At 52.3% G+C, this 20976-nt stretch overlaps 2 protein-coding genes and 1 long non-coding RNA gene across 9 annotated transcripts; 2 read left to right on the forward strand and 1 right to left on the reverse strand.

The window, feature by feature from the left end:
- Positions 1-12: 12 nt before the first annotated feature.
- BEST1 (bestrophin 1) lies at positions 13-15030 on the forward strand. 7 transcript variants are annotated; one of them, XM_072789430.1, is made up of 13 exons: positions 26-219; positions 1339-1552; positions 2313-2764; positions 4936-5123; positions 6363-6457; positions 6857-7090; positions 7485-7639; positions 8212-8289; positions 8828-8980; positions 10374-10454; positions 10760-10911; positions 12577-13200; positions 14232-15030. In XM_072789430.1, exons 4-13 carry the CDS (start codon positions 4972-4974, stop codon positions 14248-14250), a joined length of 1743 nt encoding a protein of 580 aa, XP_072645531.1. In that variant the 5' UTR covers positions 26-219; positions 1339-1552; positions 2313-2764; positions 4936-4971; the 3' UTR covers positions 14251-15030. The 7 variants fall into 7 exon arrangements, with proteins under 7 accessions (XP_072645528.1, XP_072645526.1, XP_072645527.1 ...); XM_072789427.1 differs by having other exon boundaries at positions 13-219; positions 1339-1533; positions 6363-7090; XM_072789425.1 differs by having other exon boundaries at positions 16-219; positions 6363-7090.
- FTH1 (ferritin heavy chain 1) lies at positions 14718-17433 on the reverse strand. The gene is made up of 4 exons (XM_072789452.1): positions 17112-17433; positions 15576-15722; positions 15138-15263; positions 14718-15038 (listed from the first exon to the last, which is right to left on the reverse strand). The coding sequence occupies exons 1-4, from the start codon at positions 17223-17225 to the stop codon at positions 14874-14876; spliced, it is 552 nt and encodes a 183-aa protein (XP_072645553.1). The 5' UTR covers positions 17226-17433; the 3' UTR covers positions 14718-14873.
- Positions 17434-17635: 202 nt separating this feature from the next.
- LOC140612263 (uncharacterized) lies at positions 17636-20632 on the forward strand. The gene is made up of 2 exons (XR_012013545.1): positions 17636-18058; positions 18405-20632. It is a non-coding gene; the product is annotated as an uncharacterized lncRNA (long non-coding RNA).
- Positions 20633-20976: the final 344 nt, after the last annotated feature.

A 20976-nucleotide genomic window follows, 5' to 3' on the forward strand; every position in this document is an offset into this window, starting at 1 on the left:
TGATGCTCCTATTGCCATGGTGATCCTAGATGAGAAGGCCATAGCATTCTGTCTCTAGAACCTCCACACATCTTTCCAGTTCTGTTTTGCCTGCCCCCAGAGATGGCTCTTTGCTGGTGTCCTCAAGAGCACAGGCTCTGCTGCAGTCAACGTGTCTTCTGTACATCCCCTATCCTTTGGACCTCCCTCTGACCCCAACAGAAACCACTACCCTAACAGGTAAGCCTCCACCCCTCAGAAACTGACCTCCACCAGAGAGGTGATGGTGAGTCTCGGAAAAGCCTCAGGATTCAAAATGAGAAGACCCAGGCTTCAGTTCCAGCCAGGCCTTTTAGAGCTATGTGACCCTGGTTAAGACAGTGCCCTCCTCTGTAAAATGTAGATGACAATACCCAATTGAAGTGTCCCTCAGGAATGCCTCTGTGGCTTTCCTTCTACGTAATACCCTTCCCTCCTTCTCAGCTCAGGCCAACTCCTACCCATGCCTCAAGACCCAGCTCAGGGGATCCCTGGGTGGCGCAGCGGTTTAGTGCCTGCCTTTGGCCCAGGGCGCGATCCTGGAGACCCGGGATCGAATCCCACATTGGGCTCCTGGTGCATGGAGCCTGCTTCTCCCTCTGCATATCTCTCTGCCTCTCTCTCTCAATCTCTCTCTCTCTCTCTCTCTCTCTCTCTCTCTCTGTGACTATCATAAATAAATAAATTAAATAAATCTTAAAAAAAAAAAAAAAAAAGACCCAGCTCAGATGCTCCCTTCTCTGTAAACGTTTCTCTGAGTTCTGTAGACTTGACACAGAATATTAAGACTGGCTACTTTGTGTTAAAGTTATTTGTTCCCTTCATTTTTATTTGACCGGGAATTTTGGGCGGCAAGAATAAGATTAGGCTTAGTTTGGCATCAGAAATGGTTTGTTGAATGACTGCTTTGTGGAAGAGAAATAGGAATAGCCTGACCTTGACTGGGTTGGACACCATCCCTGCAGGGGTCAATCCTGGGGCCCTTTGTCCAAGCATGGTGTGGGTCAGTCAGTGCCTGCCGTGGCCTTGCTGTGTGCCTGAGATGCACATGGCTGGCTGGGGACATTTTCATGGCCAAGACCCAGTGGAAGAGACCCTGGCTTATACCTGGGGTCTGTCTTAGCATTGGGGTGTGGCCAGGAGCAGCTTCCTATGGGGTGTCTCTGTGAATGCCCTGGGGTGTCTGGGAGGAGAAGGGGGATGGTACAGCACTGTCAGCTGGTTCTAGTGGGCCTTTTGGGATATTGAAAAATATCCGAGGAAAAGAGAGGAGGACTTCAGTTGCCACCGTGTCTCCCACTCCCTCTCTTGGCTCTACAGCTGCTGGTCAGGGTCAAGGAGATGAAGGAGACATCCAGCATCAGCTCCAGCGTCCCTACAGACTCACCAGCCAACAGGGCTTCCAGGGCCAGAGCCAGCTAGTCAAGGGTGCCCTCCGGTGGTCACCATAGGCGAGGCAGGAACCAGACCGGGCAAAAAGAGAGGTGTTTCATTCATTCCTTCAACGGACATGGAGTGAGCATCGGCGTGCCAGGCGTGTTTCAATTTTAATTAAAAACCTATTGATCGTTCTGCTAAGTAGAAAGCTGATATTTTTTGGTGGGGGAAAAGGGAATACAAGGTAAGGAATTGCCCCTTACAGCAGTGATTCTCAAACCATGCTGCCCTTGGCACCTTGAGAAAATATCAACGTCTGGGACCCTAGTAGGTCCAACCAAATCTGGGGGAATGGGGTAGGGGCATCAGCGGCAGGCAGCCAGGCATGAGAACTGCTGGTTTGGAGAGTTGACTAAATTGTTACCCAGCATTCTCATTGCTGAGGGAGGTGTTAATGTCCCATTTTCCGGATGAGGAGCCTGAGGCCCAAGTTAAGGACAGCAATGGGAAGGATGTTTCCCACAGCACAGGCAGCAGGGGTGTGGCAAATATTCCTACCAGGCTGCTCCTGATCTCTGAAGGGACCCCCTCTGGCATTATTTTTGCTGTGATTAGAAAAGTATCCAAGGCGTTGTTGTGAAATAATGTCCCCAGGACAGAGACTTATAAAGGCAAAAGTGGTGTCCACGGAAGTCACCTGCGATCTCACTGTTAACACTGAGGCGTATGTCAGGGAGAGGGAGGAAGGGGGATGGGGACGGGGACGGGGAAGGGAGGGAAGGAGTGGATTCATTTTCAGGCTGAAGGTCATATTGTAGATCAAGGCTTCAGAAAGTGCCATCTGAAAACCACTGGCAGCATAATCCCCGAGGTGCTCATTAGAGACGCAGCCTCCCCGTGCCCCTACCTCTCACCAGGTGGCAGAATCAGACTCTGGAGACGGACCCTGAGAAGCTGCACGTCTCCTACACGTTCCAGATCCTTCTCACAGCCATTCACTGAAGACCAATAGCCACTGCGGCTTCAAGCCTTCACAAGAGGAGCCCGTCCTAGACACCCATCGCTTCCAGTGGCTCAGGAGGGCCCTAGCGTATGGATTGATGAATTATTTGGAACCAGGTGCTGACGGGCGGCCCCTGGGGCCCGGGTCCGTACCCCCGCTGGGCTGGGGCTGGAGGAAGCCGGCAGCACAACCAGCAGGGCTGCGGCGTCGACCCTCACCAGGCCCAGCCCCCACACAGCAGCCCCCTCCCCCGGCCCCTCCCCCACCTCCCATGGGACTCTGCCACCAATCACAGCCTGGACTATGACGTTACCGCCTGCCAACCCGAGCTCCTCTGCCGCAGAGGCCGGCCGCCGCCGCTCTTAGGTGATGAGGGCTGCAGCAATGCCATCCTTTCTGGAGGCAGGGACTCGGAGACCTGGGGATGAGCGGAGACCCTCCAGGGCCATCACACACGGGTCGCAGGGCCAGGACTAGAAGCCAGGACTTCAGTGTTCTTTCCACTGCCCTCACTGCCGCCAAAGCCCCATAGGGCCCCTCTCCGGGCAGCTCCTGGCACCAGAGATGAGGACCAGCATCCCCCCCCCCCTTCCCCAGCTCTCCCCGCAAGATCTTAGTGGTCAGGAACAGACCCTTCAATCTCTGTTATTTGAGGGCCCAGAGATGATGGCAGGATTGGGCCCATGGTGGAGGGAAGTTGCCCCAAATTCTAGCCCTGGTTCCAGCCCCTCCAAACACCCCCCTCGGCCCCAGCAGGAATTAGAGGGGCCCTGGCCAGGCCGTGCTGGCGGCTGCTACTGTGCAGATTATAAGGGGCCAGACAAGGCTCCTTTGTGGAGGCCTTGGCTTAGGCAGTCAAGTGACTGCTTAACAAAAGCGTGGGCAGGGCCAGCCCCTAAGTGTGGGCAGGGGTGCTGGCCACAGGACCCCCAAGAGTCCCACCCGTCCAGTGGCCAGAACTGCTGTGGTATCACCTGAGAAGACCAGAGCCCCTCCCGTGAGTAGGCTATCAGCCCAGGCAGGCTGCGCTGGGGCTTTGAGGGCCTGTGGGGTGGATGGCCATCCCTGCATTAGTGCGTGTGATGTGCGCAGCCGGGCAGTGTGTGTGCAGGTGTGGGGGCACTTGTGCGTGTGTGCAAACTCTCTGCAGTGCGAATGAGCTTGGTGTGCACTAGGCACAAAGACAGCCCAGCCACTGCAGCTCTGTCAGAGTGAGCAAGGAGGGGGTGGGTGTCCGTCATTGCTTCAAGAAGTTTTTATTGCACATCTCTCCTATGAGAACACAAGGAGGGAATAGGCAGTAAACAAGCAGGCATCCTGCAAAACATGATTTCAAGTATAATAAGATAAACACTATGTAGAGAAATCGACAAGATGAGGGGACAGAGAGTACCAGTGGCACTGGGATGCTATTTGCAGGGACAGTCGTTGGGAACATCCTTTCTGAGCAGATGACCTGAAGTGGAAATGAACCATACGGTTAGATTAGAAAGAGCATCCTCGGGACGCCTGGGTGACTCAGTGGTTGAGCGTCTGCCTTCAGCTCAGGTCATGATCCCGGAGTGGCAGGATCGAGTCCCACATTGGGCTCCCTGCATGGAGCCTGCTTCTCCCTCTGCCTATATCTCTGCCTCTCTCTCTGTATGTCTCTCATGAATAAATAAATAAATTCTGAAAGAAAGAGAGAGAGAGGGGATCCCTGGGTGGCACAGTGGTTTGGCGCCTGCCTTTGGCCCAGGGTGCGATCCTGGAGACCCGGGATCGAATCCCACGTCGGGCTCCTGGTGCATGGAGCCTGCTTCTCCCTCTGCCTGTGTCTCTGCCTCTCTCTCTCTCTCTGTGACTATCATAAATAAATAAAGAAAAAAATATTTAAAAAAAAAGAAAGAGAGAGAGAGAGAGAGAGAGGAAGAAAGAAAGAAAGAAAGAAAGAAGAAAGAAAGAAAGAAAGAAAGAAAGAAAGAAAGAAAGAAAGAAAGAAAGAAAGAAAGAAAGAAAGAATCTTCCAGGTAGAAGGATTGGCAAGTGGAAAGGCCCTGGGGTCACTGTTCAGTGAAAGTGATTTGAGCATCTCTACCAGCCAGACTCTGTTCTGGGCACTGTGGACAGGGCAGTGGACAAGACCGATCAGGCCCCTTACCAGTCTTGCTCCAAGATGGCTGAGGGTGCCTGGGGAGCTAATGAACAGGAGGGGCTCAGAACACTGCCTGGCTCAGAGGACTAAGCCTAGTGTGTGGACTTTGCTATTAGTTACTGCCTTTGTCATAACTTTAGGGCACAGACGTATCTGTCTCCTCTGCCAAGGCTGTGGGCAGCTCTGGGCTCACTTCATTGGCTTCCCATGTCCCACAGGCAGTAAGAGCCAAAAGGGCCTCTCAGGCTACCTCATCCCATTCCCAGTGTCCAGACAGGAAAGCCAAAGCCCAGAGCAGGGAAGAGTCCTGGCTAAGATCACTTATGAGGCCCAGACAAGCCTCGACCAAGGCCCCTGCTCCCTCCCAGCCCCCTATCAGTGTACCTCCCTGTCTGTCTACTAGGACCCAAGTGCACCTGCTGCAGCCCAGTGCCCGGCCATGACCGTCACCTACTCAAGCCAAGTGGCTAATGCCCGCCTAGGCTCCTTCTCCCGCCTGCTGCTGTGCTGGCGAGGCAGCATCTACAAGCTGCTCTATGGCGAGTTCCTCATCTTCCTGCTCAGCTACTATACTATTCGCTTCATTTACAGGTGCAGGGGGACAGGCTGGGGCCAGGGCCTGGGAGGGGTACAGCTGGGTCTTGGAACAAATAGCCAGCCATTCAGGGGGGCCGATGTACCAGAGACCTGTAAGGCTGATCTGAGCTCCTCCTGGCCAAGCCCTGGGAGCAGGGGGGGGGGGGGGTCGGAGGCGGGGTTTGGGGGTTGTGGCTGGGGAGGAGATCAAAGAAGGCAGCCTGGGAGACAGCTCAGTGCAGTCCAGAGTGTCTTTCCTCCAACCCAGGGAGAGGCGCTGGCACCAGGGCCTTACCTGGTCCCACTCCGCCATCCTGTTCTCCTGAGTTCCACACGAGCTCACAGGCCCAGGACATATTTTTTTGTCCCCCCAAAAAAGTGTTTACTTAAATAAAATAAAGGACGGATAAAAACCACAGAATATATGAAAGCATTTTGAATGGAAAAAGCCTTAATGACTGCAATGGATTGAACAACGATTAAATCCAGAAAGTTCTTGAATTCAAAATTACAATAGCAATAACAAAGCACATCAGTTTTCTTTAGTTGTTACTCAGGCACCAATATATTTTTTTTTCATTTTTTAGAGTTTTTAAGCTTATAGCAAAATTGAGCAGAACGTAGAGAGTTTCCATATACCGTCTCAAACACACACACACAGCTGCCCCCACTGTCAACATACCACAGCAAAGTGGCACATTTGTCATCAAAGATGAACCCGCATGGACACAGCATTATCACCCGAAGTCCATAGTTTACACTAGGGTCTACTCTTGGTGTTGTACATTCTATGGGTTTGGACAAATGTATAATGACGTGTATCTACCATTATACTATACAGCGTAGTGTCGCTACTCTAAAACCATCCGGGCTCCACTTACTCATCTCTCCTTGCTATAAGTTTTTTTAAAGACCAAACACTCTTTGTTTGAACCTGCTTTCAAACTATTTTTTGGATGCTTTAAAGGGGTCAGTGGTGCCTGCAAGGAAGCCCTTCAGCAGGAGCTTCCTTCCTATCCCTCACAGAAAACCTCTTGCAGCCACAGAGCAGAGGCCCAGCTGGGGCTTGGGGCTGCTAGAGTGGGGCCTGGCTCAGGCCAGAGGAGGGGCCCTCGGGCGGGGCCAGTGAAAGAGACGGGGAAGTGGTGGGGTCGCAAAGAGGCAGCCACACTCCCACCCTAGGCTGGCTGGGCCGCGTACCTGTGTCAGCCGTGTGCTCCCAGTGTCTACATCCGCCTCCCTCCCCGCCACCAGGATGGCCCTCACGGAGGAACAGCAGGTGATGTTTGAGAAACTGACTCTGTATTGCGACAGCTACATCCAGCTCATCCCCATTTCCTTCGTGCTGGGTGAGCCCCCACCCCCACCCCCCGCGTCCCGGGATCCCAGTGCTGCTGCCGGCTCCAGAAAGGTGGCCTCTCGGCAGTTCAGGGCTGCAGCCCGACGGAGGTCAGACGTCAGGAGGGACGTCCTGCTGTTAGCACTCAAGACTCCCGCTTCTGGGGGCGGCAGTGACAGTCCCTGGAGCGTCTGCGCAGGAGGGGAGACCGGGCAGCTCTCTGGGGTGGACAGGGGGCCCCTGGGAGCGAGAACTGGAGGATCCTGCACCTTCCCGCGGGTCTGCTGGTCCTCCCCTGGGGAGCGCCCTCCAGGAGGGCTGGGGCTGGGCGCGCTCCGGTCAAGGGAGATGGAGACGCGGAGCCCGCGCCCTCGCCCCTCGCCCCCTCCCCCGTGCTTCTCTTGCCCAGGCTTCTACGTGACTCTGGTCGTGACCCGCTGGTGGAACCAGTACGAGAACCTGCCGTGGCCAGACCGCCTCATGAACCTGGTGTCGGGCTTGGTGGAGGGCAGGGACGAGCAGGGCCGGCTGCTGCGCCGCACGCTCATCCGCTATGCCAACCTGGGCAACGTGCTCATCCTGCGCAGCGTCAGCGCCGCCGTCTACAAGCGCTTCCCCAGCTCCCAGCACCTGGTGAAAGCAGGTGGGCGGGGCCGGGCAGGGGGCGAGGTCGGGAACTGCGCGCGGGACCGCGGCTTCAGACGGGCGAAGGACCCTGGAGGGGCGAGGGGACCGTGGGGACCGTGGGGACCGAGGGCCGGGGCGGGGCCTTCTTCCTCCCTTCGCCCCTTCTGGTTGTGCAGTGCTCAGTCCGCACATCTGTGACCTCCGTCCCCGACCTTCCCTCACGTGGTCCTGATGAGTCAAACCTTCTCGCGTGCTCAGGCCAGGACAGCGCGTAGTGGCCAATCAGTAACTACTGAATGGCAAAGGAGCTCGGTGGTGCCAATGGACTGGGGCTGGAATCCCGGCCACGCTGCCAACCCGCCGCTCTGCGGGCCCTCCCCATCCACTGCCTTCTTCACTCCATCCCGCAGGCTTTATGACCCCCGCGGAATGCAAGCACTTAGAAAAGCTGAGCTTGCCGCACAACACGTTCTGGGTGCCCTGGGTGTGGTTTGCCAACCTGTCAATGAAGGCGTGGATTGGAGGTCGAATCCGGGACCCTGTCCTGCTCCAGAGCCTGCTGGACGTGAGCTCACCTCACCACACAGATGGGGCTGGTGCAGAGTGGGGACGGTTGTGCTCTGGGTAGAACAGTTTCCTACAAAGAGCAGGCTTGAGAGTCTGCCTAGAACCTGCTTTGGGGTTGGAGGATTTTGACCAAGAGGATTCCACAACCCATGGTGGCCGGTCCCTTAAATTCCTCTCCTACTTCCTCTCTAAAGTGAGCCTCAGAGATACTGGTTCCTGGGTTGCTGTTTTCTTAAGATTTTATTTATTTGAGATAGAAAGCACAAGTGGGGGGGGGGAGGGGTTAGAGCGAGAAGCAGGCTCTCTGCTAAGCAGGGAGCCCCATGCAGGCTCTATCCCAGGGCCCTGGGGTCATGACCTAAGCCAAGGGCAGAGCCTAACTAACTGAGCCACCCAGGCACCCTATCCTGATCCCTTTTTGATAGATGAGGAGGCTGAAGCACAGAGAGGTTAAGTGAGCTGCCCATGATCACAGAGCCAGACCCTGGTACCTTGGGAAGAGCTGGGGGTTGAGCCTGGGAGAGCAGATAGGTGGTGGTCAGAACCCCAACCCTCCCTCCTGCTCCCCAGGAGATGAACATCTTGCGTACTCAGTGTGGACACCTGTTTGCCTACGACTGGATCAGTATCCCGCTGGTGTACACGCAGGTGAGGACTAAGCCAGTGAAGCTGCCCCTTAGGGAAGCCGGGACTGGGAGGACACAGAAAACAGCCTGTGATGGGAAGGGCTCACTTGGGGGCTAAGAGGCCCATCCCGGGAGTTAGGTCTGGACTTTGCAGATTCTCTCTAGTGACAACTTTGAAGAGTCCAGGCTCCTGCCTGGTTCAGCCCAGGGGAGAGAGTGTAATTATCCCCATTTTAAAGAGATCACAGGGCAGTCCTGGTGGCTCAGTGGTTTAATGCTGCTTTCAGCCCAGGGCCTGATCCAGGAGACCCAGGATCAAGTCCCACCTCGGGCTCCCTGCATGGAGCCTGCTTCTCCCTCTGCCTGTGTCTGTGCTTCTCTCTCTGTGTGTGTTTCTCATGAATAAATAAATAAAATTTTAAGAAAATAAAGAGATCACAGAGGGCCAAAGTCACAGGACTGTGCAAATCAGAGCAAGGGCTCATCCTCGCAGCCTAGGGAGCTTCCTGACCCCAGGTTGCCAGCCAGTCCATTTCTGCTGCCACCTCCTTTCCTCCCAGGTGGTGACCGTGGCTGTATACAGCTTCTTCCTGGCTTGCCTGGTTGGGCGGCAGTTCCTGAACCCAGCCAAGGCCTACCCTGGCCACGAGCTGGACCTTGTTGTACCTGTCTTCACATTTCTGCAGTTCTTCTTCTATGCTGGCTGGCTGAAGGTAAGATTCTCTGCAACCAGACTGGCTGTGGTCATGGCTTTAGAAGGGTCATGGCTGACCAGGAAGGGAGGATCTCAGGGCCCCCACCATGACCCTCTTGTGTACTCCTTCCCCGTGTCTTTACATTTGAAGAAACTGAGACCCAGAGAGGAGTGGGACCAGCTTGAGGCTGGTGTCTGATCCCAACGTTGCACCACAGTCCTCGAATTTAGCAGGCTGGGCAGATACAGGGAAAGTTCAATTGTCAAACCATTTGATGCCCCCTCAAGAGAATGTTCCCCAAATATTTGTCCAGAAAAAGGGAAATGCATGGATTGAGAATGTCTGTGGCAGGCCCTGCTGGTGAGGCAATTCCTCTCTGTGCCCTAGGCTCTGATCCCAAATTTGTCCCCTTTGCTTAGTAAAACCAAAGTCCTGATGTTAACTGCCCCCGCCCCCACCCTTTCAAGGCAGATTAGCACCACCTCTCCTCACTCAAGATATCCATCTGTGATGGGGGTGAGGGGCGGGGTGCCTCATCCCCACCCCAAGTGGTGTTTCCAAGTATTACTCCCACTACATCCAGGGCTCTTCCTAACAGAACTTCTGAATAACACAGTTTTCTCTCCATATCTTTATCTTTCCTGTTTCTCACCCACTCTCCCTTTTTTCTTTTTTTTTTTTGGTAGTGGTGCTGGGAGGTTGGTATTTTTTGGCAGGTGATGGTAGGTTGCCTCCTTCCTCTATCCCTCCTGTCCATGTATGGAGCATGTGTGCACGTGTGCAGTCCCTCCCTATCCACACCCTCGTCCCAGCAGTCATCTTCAGCCGCTGCAGATAAAACCAGGTCACACCATTTTTCTGCTCAAAATCCCCTAGTGGTTTATAGGATGTCCCTTGAATGCTTAGTACAGTCCATCACTACTGTGGAGATTTGTCAGGGGACTTCAGAGGTTAGCACTAGGACTCTGCCTGCCTGGGCCACCCTTTAATTGAACACAGCCTCCCACGTATAAACTCTGTGGCTTTGAAAATAATGAATATATGAATGTTGGAAGACTTGAATGAGTAAATGAATGAATGCATAGATTATGGAACTCCAGGGAAGATACAGTGATGGGAGGTACCGGTGGTGACTCTGCCACGTGATAGAATAAGAACAGCTCTGGGTGTTCAGGGAGCAGCTGGCTCAGAGAGGGGCTCAGGCTCAGTGTCCTGAGAGAAGGGGACTGTGTGCAGGTGCCTATGAGCGTGGGTGGCTGGAGGCCTTATATTCTGGCTTTGGAGATGGTGGTCAGGCAGGAGGGGCATGATGGGGTGGGATGTGTAATGAGCAAGAACAGAAGTTTAAGGGCAAGGAGCAAGACCGCAGGGAGTCTACCTGAGGACTTCCAAAGCCTTACCTCTCCCCAAGGTGGCAGAACAGCTCATCAACCCATTTGGAGAGGATGATGATGACTTTGAGACCAACTGGATTGTCGACAGGAGTTTGCAGGTACTTGGGGAGAGACGGAGCCTGTCCTGTGGGCCTTCCCTGAATTGGACCCAGGGAGGGGACCCCACAGTTCCATAGGGAGGCCTTATAGTGAATTGCCCCCCACCTCCTGGCCCACTCTTCACTCACAGGATTCTCACCCCAACTTAATAAGGCTGCAGATAAGCATTAGTCTCTCCATTTTACAAGTAGGGAAACTGAGGCCCAGAGAGAGGGAAGTGACCTCTCCAAGTCATCTAGCAAGGTTACAGTCCTGCTTGGGCTGACTTTTCTGTTGGACTTCTCCTTCTGTGCCTGGCAACCAGGTGTCCCTGTTGGCTGTGGACGAGATGCACCAGGACCTGCCCCCGATGGAGCGGGATATGTACTGGAATGAACCAGAACCACAACCCCCCTACACGGCTGCTTCTGCCCAGTATCGTCGAGCCTCCTTTTTAGGCTCCACTTTCAACATCAAGTGAGCAGTGCCAAGGAACCACTTTGTTTAGTAGAAAAGCCCAAGGGCAAGGACTTAGGAAAGCACTAGTTAACATGTATCAGATGCATGCTGAGGGTGGGGAGCTCCACTAGGCTCTTTATATAAACTGTATTTTTCTTCCCAATAATCCTGATTTGGTTATCTCCAGTTTTCAGATGATTATGTCCAAGTTCAGAGAGGTTAAGAAGGTTGCTCAGCCCAAGGTCACACAGTTAGCAAGCCGCACCTGTGGATGTATGCCTGCTTCTGTCTCCACCCCCTTAATCCTTACCTTGTACTGCTTAATAACTCTTAAAGCTATAATGGCTTTTAGGTAACTCAGGCCTAAGTCCCCCAAGTCTAGAATTGGAAACTGGGACTTACCCAAGGGCTGACAGTTATCAGTGATGCAGTTGAAATGTCGGACGCTGGTTCCTGACTCTGGTCCAGAACTACGCTTTCTGATAAGCCAGGGTGTTTAAATGGGGAGTGAAAGGGGGTGGAGGGTGTCCCTGGCTGGGGAAGAGGCAAGCCTGCGCCAGCAAGAGACTGATTCATCACAGGTACCTTCTGGGTAGACTCTGTGCTAGAGTTCAGGCCTCAGGTCACCCACAGGGGCCAAACTTTCCTGCACATGATTCCCATTTCCCTGATTTGGTCTGTTTCCCTTGTGAGCTGCAGCTGGGCCATCCCAAACAACCCCCTCTCCCAGGAGGACAGCAGAGAGGACTTTGGAGAGTCCTCTGCATGTCAGGGTCCATATCATCCAGGTTTTCTTCCACAGTATTAAGCACTGTTATCCTTTAGAAACCAAATATCCTGCCTGTTAAGCCATAATTCAAATTAGCTAGAGTCCCGAGTGGGTGTGAGGAAGGTTCGAAAAAGTGATCAAATGAAGGATGGAGGCTTGCTTAGGTCAGAAACATTTCTGGAAGTTGCTTCTGAATTCCATATGATCTGTGCTCTAGCAGCTGAAGGTTGGGTGGGGAACAGAGGATAATGATAAATAGACCTCATCTCCAAGGAACACACCATTTTTAGTGAGGGAGCTCAAACCCAAGGCCCAAACTCTGGACACAAGGTACAAGGTACTGAATGCCTAGGAGAGAGACAGAACATAGAACAGAGACCATCTGTGGCTTGGGAGGTGGCCTCCAGCTGGACCCTTAAAGCATGGGGAGAATATGGACGCAGTCAAGGGCAGGCCACATTCTGGGACAATGGGCTTTCTCCTGCATAGTGAAAGGCTTTGGGCTCCCAAGAAACCACACTTCTTTGTGGGTGCTTGGAACCACAAACCCCTGGCCGACCCAGAGTCACTCCTGGGCCTCCTCTGACCCGGGGACCAGTAGTTCAGATCACTTGAAGGGAGAGGTGGTAAAGGAAGATGGAGATAAAGAGAAAGCCCATAAGTGCCAGTCCAGGGAGTTCAGTAAACATGGGCAAGAGGGAACCACAGAACCTCAAGGTGAGCTGGGTCCAGAAGGAGTAAGAGGTCAGTGCAGGGCAGGATGGGTCAGGAAAGAGAGGAGTCCAGGCATTGTGAGAACACTGTGTGTCCTTGGCTTTGGGCCAAAAGGAGGGAAAAGATAGGGTACAAGAGAAGTCAAGTCCTGCTTTGGTCCTTTGTCCCCTACTCAAGTAACCCCCCCTGCTTCTTTCCAGTCTGCATAAGGAAGACATGGAGGAGGAAGAGGAAGGCACTCACGCTGGCATCATTGGCCGCTTTCTAGGGCTGCAGTCCCACGACCACCAACCCCCCAGGACAAACTCAAAGACCAAACTACTATGGCCCAAGAAAGAAGGCTTTCTCCAAGACGGCCAGCCCAAGAAACTCGGGGGTGCCAGGCAGACCTCTAGGGACAAGGAAGACAGCAAGGCCTGTGAGATTAAGGAGGAGGGTGCTTTTGAGACTGCTGCATTTTATGGGAGGTCAGGCTACCACAGTGCCCCACAGACGCCCCTCAGCCACACACCTATGGTCTTCCCATCTGGACAGTCAGCACCCTCAAGCCTACGCAGAGTCTCAGGGATAGACGGCGCTGTCAAAGACCAAAGCCTACAGCCTGGGATAAAGACCAGTTCTGAAGCACTCCCAGAGAATGTTGGGTTCTCATTAGAGAACCCAGAATCGGGTCACGTGAAGAGGAAAACTGTCGAGTTTAACCTGACAGACATGTCGGGGACCCCTGAACATCATCTCAGAGACTCAGATTTGAGCCAGTCAACTAGCAACTTACACACTATACTCAAGGGCCACGGAGATCCCTATTGGGCCTTGGAAAACAGGTCTGTCCTTTACCTTAACCAGGATCACTTCACTGCCCGCCCCCCCCAAACACACACCTGGGTGAGAAGCCCCATCACCTTCCCTTGCTGTGATTCTACCCTCCTTCCACCTTCCTGGGAGCCGATTTTCCTGTGGTTCCATCTCTGCCAGAGGATGCTGGATTTACACCCAATACTGGCTTGCGGCACATACCTAGCCACCTCAGCAAGGGCACCGGGAAGTTTGAGAACTTTGCTCATTTCACCAGAGCCTGACATCACTGGCTAGGTATGTTCTTCTCTACTGAGAAGAATGAGGCTAGGAGGCCACTAGGCCGGGGTTAGATGGTCAGAGGTTATCCCTGGACCCAGCTTGCTTTGTGTAGCAGACATAGAACCCATGAGGCAGAACTAGGGACTCTGGGCTGTAGCCCAAGAACTACATTCACTGCCCAGGCTTAGCTCAGAGATGGCTTGTGAACACTTCCCCATAACCTCTCCAAGGTCCCCAAGTATGTCTTTAAAGTGTTAAACCCTTGGGAACTGGCAGATGGTTAAGGTGAGGGCATCCAAGTCCCTTGGGGTGTATCTTCACTTTTGGTGGGGGGAACTCAAGACTTCTGAATTTGAAATAGCTCTTCATGCCTTCTTGGGGGCAACCCGCAGCTGTCACAAAACCATCAGCTGTTCCCGTATGTTCTGGGTTTCACTCAATTAGACACACCCTACCCCAATTGTGTGAACTTAACTTCTTGTTTTCTAGATTCCCAAGCAGTCACTTCTGTGGTCAAAACACATACTTCATGAAAAACTTCTAAAAGGGTCATAATCGGTCTTAGATCTAGCTAGATAGAAACTCCTACAAATTACTGTGGCTTATCTAGGAAGGGCTAATTAATGTAGTTGTTAGCATGGAGGGATGGGCTCCGCAGTCGGCTGACACTTTTTTTTATATTTTGGGATTCCAACCTTTGCCCTAACTCCCAACTATTTTAGTACTGAAATGATGATCTTCCATGTTCATGTTGTAAACTTTCTCAAATTCTCTCTAGGGATGAAGCACATTCTTAGCCTGTTTCCCAAGGGAGACGCTTCATCGGCCTGGTCCTACCTGCACGTACACCAGCGGTACACTGGTCTAGTCACAGCCATACAGCCGTCCACACTGAAGAGTATGTTCGTAGGACAGCCTGAATTAAATGGTTAGCTTAGTGGAAAACAAAGTCCATAGTGTCAGGTCTACTTAAGCCCTTAAGATACTTTTTGTACATAAAAATTGTAAAAAGCTGGAATCAACCACTGGAAACATGTAATTCAAAACCTTCAATTCAGAATCAGGAGTCCTTAAGTCCTGTCTGAATTCAGCACACCCAGCCTCAATTATCATTTCCTAACTAAGGACTTTAATAAAACACAAATCCCTCCCTAGGCATGTCATTTTGGTTACTGTGACTGAACTACAACACCTCAGCAGATTTCACAAAGATGACCTACTAAATACATTTCTAGCCCATCCCAAGAACTCAAGAAACAACAGCTGGGTACCAAATTACTTTATTTGAAGGAATGATACAAACGAAAGAAGTAGATGTTTCGGTACAACTTATAGAAAAGGTAAAGGTAACCCCAACATGCATGCACTGCCTCGGTGACCAGGGAAGTCACCCTGCGGCTATGGGAAGACAGCCTAAGGCTTAGCTCTCATTATCACTGTTTCCCAGGGTGTGCTTGTCAAAGAGATACTCTGCCATGCCAGATTCGGGAGCCCCCATCTTGCGCAGGTTGGTTACATGGTCACCCAATTCTTTGATGGATTTCACCTGCTCGTTCAGGTAATGAGTCTCAATGAAGTCACACAACTAGAAGACAGAATGGGGAAGAATGTTAACGGTACACTTTCCCAACCCCTAAAGAGGGAAATGACTCCCTCCATTCTCTCCCAGACTGCCAACACTCACGTGGGGGTCATTTTTATCAGTGGCCAGTTTGTGCAGTTCCAGTAGTGACTGATTCACGCTCTTTTCCAAGTGTAATGCACACTCCATTGCATTCAGCCCATTCTCCCAATCGTCACGGTCTGGTTTCTGAACGAGAGGAGAGGAGATCAGGTCAATGCACGTACAGCCTCTACCTATTATTGCCCAAGTCAGCAAACACCTAACATGCAATCGTTGTGCTTTGGCAAGAGGGACATCCCAGTTTCTCCCACAATGGTTTCCAACTTAACAGCCTTGTGCCCATTACCGTTCACCTCCTTCAACTTAGAAGATAGGCTTAAAAAAACACAGAAGCCAAAAGTACTTCATTTTATAAGAGCAACTGCTAGCTTGAGGGATTTCTGACACCCAAGGACTTGCCGGATAGATGAGACACAGGATCTAAGATGTTTTGTTCACCTTAATATCCTGAAGGAAGATTCGACCACCTCGTTGGTTCTGCAGCTTCATCAGTTTCTCAGCATGTTCCCTCTCCTCATGAGATTGGTGGAGAAAATATTTGGCAAAGTTCTTCAAAGCCACATCATCGCGATCAAAGTAATAAGACTGAAAAGAGAACACGAACATGTTCTGTTAGGAATTGCCAAGCCTAGCCTTTCTTCCTCAAAGTCCAGCAAGAAAGGAGTCTGCACTGAAGACCGCGGACAGGCTGTGCTCTTGGACAGAACACAACACTAGTCTGTACTCTAAAACACAAAAATGAAACGCAGTCCTGGACATTTAAAGTTTACTGCAAGGAACCTTTAGAATATCATAGGGAATTGCCCCCAGCAGATAAATTCTTAAAGCCCTATATGAGAGCAAACTTCTTCTGGCCAGTGTCGCATTTGATTGGAGAGGGTGTGGGAGTATTTACCCTGTACTCCCTAACTCCCTGATTAAACCCATGTTAAAACATGAGCTTGCCAGCTTACAGCATACTGACGGATCTCTAAGATTAACCCATTAGGCAAGGTGACAACTGCTGGCAACGCTAAGCTGTACAAAGAAACTGCCAGCAGAAAACAGAAAACTTGATTCCGTTTTTAGACACTCGCTGAATCCAGGTGTTCCTGAAATGGAATGGGCAGTCGCGGAAATCCAGGCCTATTTTCAAATTCATCTGGAACAGGTCTATTCTTAGATAATTTGCACAATCGTAAGGCAATCCTTTTTCTTTTTTTTTTTTCTTTTGCAATCCTAAGGAAAACGCCCACCACACCGCCTAAAACCAGGATTTTGGAAAATGGATTCCATCGATCAGCACGGAAAGTTTCCTTGCCCAGTAACTGTTGGTGTAGTTTATTCTAAAACCAAGGGTTCAGCCACAAAAGGATAAAGTACTAAATGCCCGGGCAAGAGGACGGATGACTAAGACAACCGTGTGCGCAAAAGGGGAGATTTCCATGCTTCAAGTGGGACTGGGCGATAAGCAGAACAGAGCGGGTAGCGATGGCTGCTCCACAGTGGTCGGCCCCCGGGAGATAAGCCACTGAGCACCAACCCCCGCCCCCAACGGCTGCTATTCGACACCATTACCCAGCAGGCTCCGCCAGTCGCAGGGAGGACGGGGGCTGGACCACTTCGCCCCCGTCACCCAAGCAAAAGGACAGCCTCGGGGCCACGTGATCGACACGGAGCACAGGATGGAAACGCACACCCCGCTTTCCTAACTGCAGGATTGTGCCGGTTGCAACTGCCGCAAGTCGGGGATTCCTTGAAACCAGGCTCTCTCTAAATACGAAGCGGCGCGCAGAGGCGGCCCTTGACTAAGAGGGAGCCCTCCCAGGGGGCCGTCAGAAAGGCCGAGCCGGCCAGAGTTTCTGCGCACGTCCTGAGAGGCCTCGAGCAGCGTCCATTTTCCAGCAGGGCGAGCAGGGGCGGGAGGGCCCAAGCGTCAGCCACACCCCCGCCCCGCCGCCCGGAGCCCGGAGCCCGGAGCCGAGCGGCGCTCACCATGGACAAGTAGACGTAAGACGCGTAGAGCTCCAGGTTGATCTGGCGGTTGATGGCGGCCTCGGAGTCCTGGTGGTAGTTCTGGCGCACCTGCGAGGGGGACGCGGTCGTCATGGCGGAGGCTGAGGAGAGGCGGCGGCGGCGGCGGCTGCGCGGCGCTGGGGCGGCGGCGGCGGAGGCCTCGGGGCGGTCCGAGAGCGCTGCGTGGAGGTGGCCGAGGGCTGGCTCTGAGCGGCGGGCCCGGGGAGGGGAGACGAGCGCCGGGTTCCGTCCAAGCACTGTTGAAGCAGGAAGCCGCGGCGACTCTCGGCGGAGACTGGCGCAGACCGCCGTGGCCCCGCTCTTATAGCGGGATCGGGCGTCACGCCCACTCCGGCCAATCAAGACGCCCGCCCGCGCGCGGAGCCCCGCCTCTTCCGGCGGGCGCGCGACCCCGCCCTGGGGGCGGTGGGGGAGGGGCGGCCCCGCGCGGGCTGAGGCGGCGGGCGTGTGGCCGCGCGCGGGGCGGGGCGGGGCGGGGCGGGTGTCCTCGGCGTCCCGGCTCCCGCGATGGGGGGGGCGGGGAAGAAGTGCGGTCGGGGTCGGGCGCGGAGCCCTGGCGCCCGGGGCTGGGAGCCGCCGGCACGTGTACCCTGAGCCGTCCGGGCGGGCTCCCCGAGACATCCTGCCCCGGGGGCAGGTTAAAAGTCCGGGCGGCAGGGCAGCAGTTACCACACCCGGGGGGATCTCCTCGGGCGTCACCTGGAAAGTGGCAGTGGGAGCCCTAGGAGGTTGCGTCAGTTAGAGGTGGGGCGGGAGGGGCTCGCTCTCCCTTCCTCAGGGTCCGGCCGGGAGCGACACGCGGACGGGCTGGGGTCCCGGGGGCCGTCCCCGACCCTCACCAACATGGCTCCCGGTGCAGCTTCCCCGACAGAGGCTGGGCGGGCCGTGGTTCCCGGGGAGATGCGGTGAGCGGGCGCCTTCGGGGGGGAGCCGTGAGGGACGAGCCCCCGGGGCTTCTGAGAAGATCCGGGGACGGGTTAGAAAAGGGAGGAGAAGCCACTTGGGATCTGGAGACGGAGCCATCTTGGAACGGCTGCCTTGGCGCACCCGGGTCAGGCCACAGCCGGCTCAAGCTGAGGAGATCTCCCGGGGAGCCACCTCCTGGGGCTGCCCCTGCGGAGCGGCCGGTGGGCACAGTGTCCACAGGGGACAGGTGCAAGGGACCGGGCAGGGCAGGGCAGGGCCGCCGAGTCCCTTCCTTCCAGGCGCCCGCCCTGTCGGCCGGCTTCCAGCTCCACTGTTCGCCACCAGGTCCTTCCGCACGGCTGGGAGACCTCGCCGAGGCCCTTTGGACGCTCACAAACATGAAACCTTAAGCTGAACTTCGCAACCTCAACAAAAAGAAGGCAGGCTCTAAAATGTTAAAATTCGTTGCTGACGGAATTCTGGTGATTTCTTTCTTGGGTCTCTACTGTTTTCGTTTCGGAATGAACATTTTACCTTCAGGAAAAAAAGATTTTTTTTTAGGTCTAAAACTACAAAAATAAAATAAAATAAAATAAGCAGAAGCCTGTGGGAGAGTGTAGACGAGGAGTGCCTTATCCAGTCTGGGATAGAAGGCCAGGGAAGGCTTCCCTAGGAAAGTGACAGTTGAGCTAAGTCTGAAGAAAAAGCTAGAAGGAAGGTAGAGTGGAAGAGGGAGATACGGAAGGGAATTCCAAGTGGAGAGAACAGCACACCAAAGGTGTAAAGATGTGGAAATGTATGGCCTGTCCATGGTACCTCAAGAAAATGTGTTGGCCTTGGAAAGCTGCAAGGGTGCTACACGGGCAAGGTCAGGAAAGGGTGGCTCAGAAGTTTAGTGCTACCTTCAGCCCAGGGTGTGATCCTGGAGACCCTGGATCGAGTCCCACGTCGGGCTCCCTGCATGGAGCCTGCTTCTCCCTCTGCCTGGGTCTCGGCCTCTCTCTCTCTCTGTCTGCCTCTCATGAATAAATAAATAAAATAAATAAAATCTTTTTTTAAAAAAAGGAAGGGTTGTGTGCCATATAAAGGGTTACATTTTATCCTGGGCAATCTGGAGACACTAAGGGATTTCTAACCAGGGAGATACCACATTTCATTTTATTTTTAGATATCTTGTACTACTAGGGAAGAGTACAGCAAAGTCATCAGATGCAGAGCTCTTTCTATAGAGCCATAAACGCCAGTTAGAAAATGTAATAAAAGAAAAAATATTTTTAATTCACACTGGCAAAGAAAAGCTTAAAGTACCTAGGAATAAGGTTAATAAGAAATCTATGAAGAGAATTATAAATGTTTGCTGCTAGACAGAAAAGACGTGCATAAAGGAAGAAATGCCATGTTTCTAGACAGTCAACCTCAGTTTTGTAAAGATGTCTGCTGGCCCCAAAGACACCTATACATTCAATGCAATTTCTAGAAAACTCCATGGTATTTTTTGGAACTTGACAAAATGATCCTAAATTTTATTTGGAACAATGCATGTGTAGAATAGCTGATAGGCATCTGGGAGAAAAACGGTTATGAGGGTAGATTTACCTTCTCTGATATTAAAAAACTCATACAGGAAGTGTTAACAGTCCTACCCACAAACTTATGGGAACTTGCTAGATGCTAAAGTGACATTTTGAATTTGGGGAGAAAGAGTGAGTTCAACAAATGATGTTGAAACAATTGATAGTCATGTGAATGAAAATGACTCACTGTATTTCAAAACATGTTCCAGACAGATCCAAGCCTTTAAAAAACAAAAACAAAACACCTATGAAATTACTAGTAGAATACATGGAAGACTACCTTTTAGAATTCTGGGGTAGGTAGGGAGTGTTCTTTTGAGTTTGTCCAAAGCCATAAACGGGCAGATGGCAGATTTGACTACTTAAAAAAATGAAGAGTTGGATAGCTCAGAGGTTTGGCAACATGGAGGGTGGACGAGAGACTCTGGGCCACGGAGGAGCCTGAGTGCACTGGGCCACCGTGGACAATGGTGGAGGACAACCAAATATGGGATTGTGCCAAAGGAAAAGGCCAGAGTCTTCAGAAGAGAAAGACTCTGCCAAATAAGAGAAAATCAATGACACCTCAGTTCCTGAAAGAACTCCAAATCGTAACAAGTTTGCAAAACCAAATGTTACTGGACTACCTTGGTGATTAGGTGCACTTGATTACATAGGAAAGAGGAGAGTTTGGAACAGAATTGGCCTATTGGCAAGAGGAAAATAGAGATTCCAAAATGTCTGGGACTTGTGATATTGAAGTTAGAACTATTTGTCTTTTTCAACTAGTATAAAATAAAATCGAGAAATACTTTGAGTAACAAAGGCTGATTCAGGTGAATGCTCTGGACTGTGACCAATCAAGGATACGGCTATCACACAGTTTGTGAAGATGAATTAAAAGTGTTCCTAGTAAGTCCTTTCAGTTGGACAAAGCACTCGGCAAAAGAACGGAGGGTATGGTCCTACAAAAACTTGGTAAGCCCAAAACACATTCTAATTATGCTAGAAGAAGAAAAAGAACTAGAAGAAAATTTGTGGGTATAACTATAGGAATATGGAGCAGACTGGAATCAAGTAGGTTAAAGAAATCTACAAAATTGTTCTTTTCTTCGTAAAAATGAGTGATTTAATTTTTTAAAAACGAATTACGGGCAGCCCGGTGGCTCAGCGGCTTAGCGCTGCCGCTGCCTTCAGCCCAGGGCCTGATCCTGGAAACCCGGGATCGAGTCCCATGTTGGGGCTCCCTGCATGGAGCCTGCTTCTCCCTCTGCCTGTGTCTCTGCCTCTCTTTCTCTCGTGAATGAATAAATAAAATCTTTAAAAAAAATACAAATGATAGATTGAGTTTGTATTTGTAGCTT

This window comes from Canis lupus, chromosome 21, assembly GCF_048164855.1.
Source record: "Canis lupus baileyi chromosome 21, mCanLup2.hap1, whole genome shotgun sequence".
Taxonomy (NCBI): domain Eukaryota; kingdom Metazoa; phylum Chordata; class Mammalia; order Carnivora; family Canidae; genus Canis; species Canis lupus.

Bases quoted from the DNA above. Each gene is read 5' to 3' on its own strand.
- BEST1 (XM_072789427.1), top strand. From the start codon at position 4,972: ATGACCGTCACCTACTCAAGCCAAGTGGCTAATGCCCGCCTAGGCTCC. The intron at 7,640-8,211 runs GTGAGCTCACCT...CCTGCTCCCCAG, and splicing joins TGCTCCAGAGCCTGCTGGAC to GAGATGAACATCTTGCGTAC. The intron at 10,455-10,759 runs GTACTTGGGGAG...CCTGGCAACCAG, and splicing joins TTGTCGACAGGAGTTTGCAG to GTGTCCCTGTTGGCTGTGGA.
- FTH1 (XM_072789452.1), bottom strand. From the start codon at position 17,225: ATGACGACCGCGTCCCCCTCGCAGGTGCGCCAGAACTACCACCAGGAC. The intron at 15,723-17,111 runs GTGAGCGCCGCT...TTCTCTTTTCAG, and splicing joins CTTACGTCTACTTGTCCATG to TCTTATTACTTTGATCGCGA. The intron at 15,264-15,575 runs GTGAACAAAACA...CCTCTCGTTCAG, and splicing joins TCTTCCTTCAGGATATTAAG to AAACCAGACCGTGACGATTG.